The sequence below is a fragment of the Priapulus caudatus genome, unplaced genomic scaffold (assembly GCF_000485595.1).
Source record: "Priapulus caudatus unplaced genomic scaffold, Priapulus_caudatus-5.0.1 Scaffold225, whole genome shotgun sequence".
In the NCBI taxonomy this organism is placed as follows: Eukaryota; Metazoa; Priapulida; class Priapulimorpha; order Priapulimorphida; family Priapulidae; genus Priapulus; species Priapulus caudatus.
In genome coordinates this window covers 474154-479849 of record NW_014577286.1, presented here as the reverse complement: position 1 = coordinate 479849, position 5696 = coordinate 474154, and the positions used below count along the sequence as shown (strand labels likewise).

General features: G+C 38.3%; 2 protein-coding genes across 2 annotated transcripts in view; both read left to right on the top strand.

Annotated features, from left to right (window-relative positions):
* Nucleotides 1-5696, top strand: part of LOC106807611 (aldehyde dehydrogenase, mitochondrial-like) — a 29014-nt gene that overhangs the window by 7780 nt on the left and 15538 nt on the right.
* LOC106807612 (aldehyde dehydrogenase, mitochondrial-like) lies at nt 214-3087 on the top strand. The gene is made up of 5 exons (XM_014810004.1): nt 214-428; nt 541-705; nt 932-1089; nt 1525-1639; nt 2179-3087. Exons 1-5 carry the CDS (start codon nt 288-290, stop codon nt 2209-2211), a joined length of 612 nt encoding a protein of 203 aa, XP_014665490.1. The 5' UTR covers nt 214-287; the 3' UTR covers nt 2212-3087.

Below are 5696 nucleotides of genomic sequence, written 5' to 3'. Positions count from 1 at the left end.
TTTGTCGCCACGCATTTATCAACAAGCACTCTCTTACTCGTTTGTTGCGTGCTTTGTCTACATGTAATTAGTCGGTGGCACTTACGTTGCAGCGTCTTTCCCCCGATTCATGTCTCGATCTGCTAAGTGTTGTTTGCATGAGAGCAGTAGCATGAAGATGTTGCAGTTTTGACCGTTGGTTACTGTGGTGTGAGACGATGGTCGATCCTAGATGATTAACTCTTTGTTCGTCCGATGCCGCAGTGGACTATGCTGTGGAGCAAAGTCACTTTGCTCTCTTCTTCAACATGGGGCAGTGCTGCTGCGCTGGCGCACGCACGTTTGTAGAGGGCAAGATCTACGACGAGTTTGTTGAGAAGAGTGCCGCACGAGCGAAGAAGAGAACTGTTGGAAATCCGTTTGATCCTAATAATGAACAAGGACCTCAGGTGGGTGGAGTGTTGTCGTTCACTTCTTGAGTTCAAAGTAGATTTCGCCAGCCGATTGTGGCGTGTAGAGTTGTTCGCACTCGTTTATGTCCGTGTTTGTACTTATATTTAGGTGGACAGTGAACAGTTGGGTAAAGTGCTGAACTACATTGACATTGGCAAGCAAGAAGGAGCTAAATTGGTTGCCGGAGGTAGTCGTCATGGCGATCAAGGATACTTCGTTCAGCCCACGGTGTTTGCAGATGTAAAAGATGACATGACAATTGCGAAAGAAGAGGTACGTGTTAGGAGTCATTGTTAGGAGATATGGGTAGCCCCAGCTAGGGCTATCAGGATGACGTGATAGTAATTAGGATGGGTAATTAGTGTTTTGTGTAATAATAATGTAGGCAGACACGGAGAAGTAAATACACGTGTATAAATAAATACATGAGTGCCATAATCGAATGTCTAGACCCTGCCGATGAGGGGTAGGGTTAATGTTGTCTGCATGTTACTTTCAGATCTTTGGACCAGTGCAGCAGATCCTACGATTCGACAGCATGGAGGAAGTGTGTGATAGAGCTAACAGCAGCATGTACGGCTTGGCAGCTGCTGTATTCACGAAAGATCTAGACAAAGCGATGATGGCATCACAAAATCTCAGAGCTGGCACAGTCTGGTGAGTTGACGCAACATAAGATGAAGCAATATGATAGGGAACGAGATTTAGGAATAATATGCGGGTTATATTCACATCATAGAATGTTTGTGATGCGTAGCCATTAGCATGATTGTAGAAGTAACGGGTACCATTACTACCCTACTGAATACATACTTTGCAATTGTGCAATAAATGACTTTATTAGTATAATACATATGTAGCTATTTATAAATGTACAAGTTATAGATAATACAATAGTTGTATGTAGATAGACAGTTAGTAGGGCCTGTCACATTAATTATATTTGACTAATAAATTTACTTAATCATTGTAATTTATTGCTTACCTAGTAACTTAACGATCTCACTAATTCATATGTATATGTGTGCAGTAGCATTAAGTTTTGACCTTTTAGATTTTCTTCTGCTTCACGTTTGTATATTGTGATTGCAGGATCAATATGTACAACAACTTTGATGCAGCCGCCCCGTTTGGAGGTTACAAGATGTCCGGTAATGGTAGAGAGAAGGGCGAGTATGCACTGGAGGAGTACACCGAAGTCAAATGTGTAAGTGTCTCACAGCTCAGGCTTTGTGTATCAAACGTAGGTCACTAATGTCTCTTGCAAGCAACAATTAGTATGAATTCATATTTATCTTGTGTTAAATCCAAGAAATTAACTTACTATCGAAATTTTCGATCTCCCTTCGGATCTCTCCCTCTCTCCTTCATCAGGTTGTGACGTCACCATAGATGGCAGCAGGTGGTTTCGATAGTAAGTTAATTTCTTGGATTTAACACAAGATAAATATGAATTAATAGTTTCAACGAAGTCCAATGAACTTATTTCATTCAACATTAGTATGCTATATTACACCAGATTTTAAACTCAGATGTCAGCTTTTAGTTTCACTATAACATTGCCCCTATGTGGGAACCATACTCATAACCGCTGACCCCGTAAGTATAATAACCTCACTCAAGAACCTTCTTATCCTGTCATTAAGTGCTAACAATACATGAAACCCCTGCCCTTGCCAAAATGTGTTCACTATACGTAACCTATGACGATATCACTGATGTAATTTTATCTCTTGTTATCTGCAGGTGATGATGAAGGTACCAGAAAAGAACACATGAGTGTTTTCCACTGCTTCATTTGTCGCCGGCTGCCATCATTATTGGGAAGAAGACATTCCTTATCGCAGTAGTGATGAATTTACAAGATCTACGATGCCATGTAGGGAGTAGAACCTCATCTGTTTGTGGGAATGTAAAACTTACTAATCTAAAAATCAAGCATCTTTAAATGTATGTGAAGAAATGTAAATGTTTAGGTTGGAAATATATTAAGTGCATGGTGTTGCCATTTCGGTGATTGGTTTTATGACATTTCGGTGATTGGTTTTATGACATACAGCCCGTGGCATACTCCTTGTAGTTATTTATATATGTTCTCTTATTAAGGAAGCATAAGTCAAGCGTTCTTGCAGATTCAGTGATAGAATCTGCATATGAATTTAGTTTTGCGCACAAATTCTTTATGTATTTATCTTTTTTGTAACTTTTGATTATAATTTTGTAGTCTCTAAGGGCTTCGAGCATCTGTTAGTGATATGTAAGTTTGTTAATCAACACGAAACCCAGGTGTCCTTATATCCTTTATGAGAAGGAAGATGTTTGATTTTTGTATCATGTTTGCAGCATTTTAAGAGTGAAGAAGGAATGGACCTACTGGCAAGTGACAAAAAATTAATTTCCATATATAATGCAGTATATAAAAGCAGATATAGTGAGGTAAGAAATTTCAGTATAAAAACGAAGTATATTGTTTTCTGATAAGGGAAATTTATTTAAAAAAATATGTCATAGGAAAGTGAGATTCGAATTTCGAAACAATTTCGATAGTGGATACAGTGGTAGCAGCAACATTACAGCCTATATTCAGTATGTGCTTGCTTTATAACACTATACTATTTCTGTAATAAAACTTCACTGTGAAATTTGGAGCATAATTGATTCTTTTGTTGAGTCTCAAGTCATCTCCAATTGACCAAGTGTGCCCATTATAGAAACAACATATTAGAATGGCTCTCATATGCCTACCATACTCCGTTATAGGCATGAAAAATACTATACAAGTTTCTCTATACATTTTCATCGTTACGACAGTGTTATATCTCTTAAAAGCCAGTTGGCTTGACAACCCTGAGTGGGAACAGGTGACTACTTGTCATGTCTACCTGTGTCTGATTCGTTTCGACAAGGAGCTGTTTGCCAGAAATTCTGAACGTGTCACGTTGGTAACTGAAGCCTCTACTTTAGGAGTGAAGTTATAGAGGCTTACTCCAGAACTCTAAACCCATTTCTCTGCGAGGTGGTGACTGAAGCAAATGGTGGCGAGTGCCTTAATTGTTCGACACAAGAATTATATGACAAATGTGAGAGAGTCGAACCCTCGACCCTTTAACCAAGAGTCCTGGTTGCTATTTAAACAAATAAAGCTGACATCGATTTCACTTACTTTTAATTTATAAATGCATGTCTAATACACATGCCACGATAAATACTGGAAAAAATAGTTCCTCGTGCACTCAGCTAAATACACGGCATGGTCTCGTTGTAGGTACACCAGGGGTCAACGCCACACGGAGAGATACAAATCTCAAACACGTCAATTCGCTTTCAGATCATATATTTAATGCACTAACGTCTTACTCGGTTTTTTTTTACCACGAGGGCAGATTTTATTGAATCATTTACTATCCTGCCCTGCAAGAACCACATGCTCGTCTTTGCTGTACAGTAGGTAGTGCGCGTGTGTGCTTTCTAATTTCAATGACAGAGGGGGTGGTTTTTGGGGTCCAGGCGACTGATCTTATATATTAACTATAACCACGCAACTATACTGTTAACTACATTATAAGTTAGTGTATATATATCCGTGGTCCAAGCTGGGATCCAATATAAGCGATTAATTTCTAATATATGTGAACCTGTGCGAAACTTTAATGAATGGGTTGTCTAAAAAATTGTTCCTCGAAATTTACATTAAGCCGATTTTAACTGCGACCATATACGGTCATTTAATAATGTTAATGCAGCGCGGGAAGAATTTCAGTAAATTTCTTGTATTATCTCGTATTGAACAAAGAAAACTTATGATGATAGAAATTACATTAATATGTCTCCCTGATTATGTATTTCCATAACCACTATATTCCTATATCATATATCTATATCTTGTATCTATTGTATATGCTTTAAAGTTTGATTTTTCCGCACAGTAACTATATTTGGTGAAATTATTAAGTTATTTCATGAGCATCCACAGTTAAGGGGAATTTATATATAGGTTTCATATAGGGTATATATATATATATATATATATATATATATATATATATATATATATATGGGGCTTATATATATATAGGGCATTTTTTAATGTGTAAGCTTGCGTGTGCCTTATCCAAGTGTCAAGGCCAGGCATAGCAATAACCTTCTCCAGACTGTCATCAGTTTCACCTAATTCTCAGACATGCCATAAACATCAGGATAACAAGGGAAGGAACAAGTTCTAACGTCTGTTATAAACATTCTAACGTACACTGTATGGTGTCCGTCGTTTCCAAGTAACAATAACCAACGTACTATCGCGATCCGCGATTCCGTCAGAAAAAAACCAGTCTAGAATAGTTTGAGGCGGTTTTAAGCGTTCATTAGTCATTGATGTTGATTAGTCTGGATAGTTTCATTGATGTTGCCGATCATTAGACAGACGGACCGACCGCACTAACTTATGTAAATGAGGGGAAATTAAACTGAAGATATGGCCATCAAATGTATTCATTTGCTCAACGAGAATATATCTCGAGACCCGTTCATTGCCGTTACTTTACTTACACTATTCCTTGTATTTATAGTCAAGTAGGAGTTCCGACACTAAAGGATACAGTCAGGGTTAAAGACAGGTACCTCTGTAAAGGGCATTACAACATAACTGCTCTTTAAATTCAATCAAACTCATATCTATTTTATAAAAGAGATGTCTCTCTACGCTCTCGATGAAAATAATCAAAAAACTTCATTGCTAATTACTTGATGGCAAAAATAACGTTTTTTTCTTATTTCTCAGAAACAGCAAAGAGTTGGGACATCGATTTTTAGCCATAAGTTGCTCAAGCTGAGAAGGTTAATCGCTCTGTATATAGTATGGAGCATGTGTGAGGCGAGTTGATGTGCTATGAAGTGACCTGTCCCTGCAGTGTAGCCACGTAACTGCGTGGAATAGAAGTTGCTCGAAATAAAACCGGTTGCGGCTCATAACCGTGACTTGTATGTAACCTCCTGATACTGCATGAATATATTATTGTGGCGCCTTGCAAGAGAAATCGCCTTCCCGCTTGTGTGTGAGCAATCGCGGTACATCCAGATCCAGGAGAAATTGTCCGGACTCCGTACGAGTATGGACGCGTTGGTAGTCAGTCAGTCAGGTGATGTTATTTCCCACTTGGCTCTGCATGTATACATACGTACATGTCCACATCACACACCCACACGCGCTGCGTATTTTTGTATATCACAATGATCTGGAATAAATAAATAAATAAATAAATAAATAA

Coding starts and splice junctions, on each gene's coding strand:
- LOC106807612 (XM_014810004.1), top strand. CDS start 288: ATGGGGCAGTGCTGCTGCGCTGGCGCACGCACGTTTGTAGAGGGCAAG. Junction 429..540: donor ATAATGAACAAGGACCTCAG/GTGGGTGGAGTG, acceptor ACTTATATTTAG/GTGGACAGTGAACAGTTGGG. Junction 1,090..1,524: donor CTCAGAGCTGGCACAGTCTG/GTGAGTTGACGC, acceptor TTGTGATTGCAG/GATCAATATGTACAACAACT.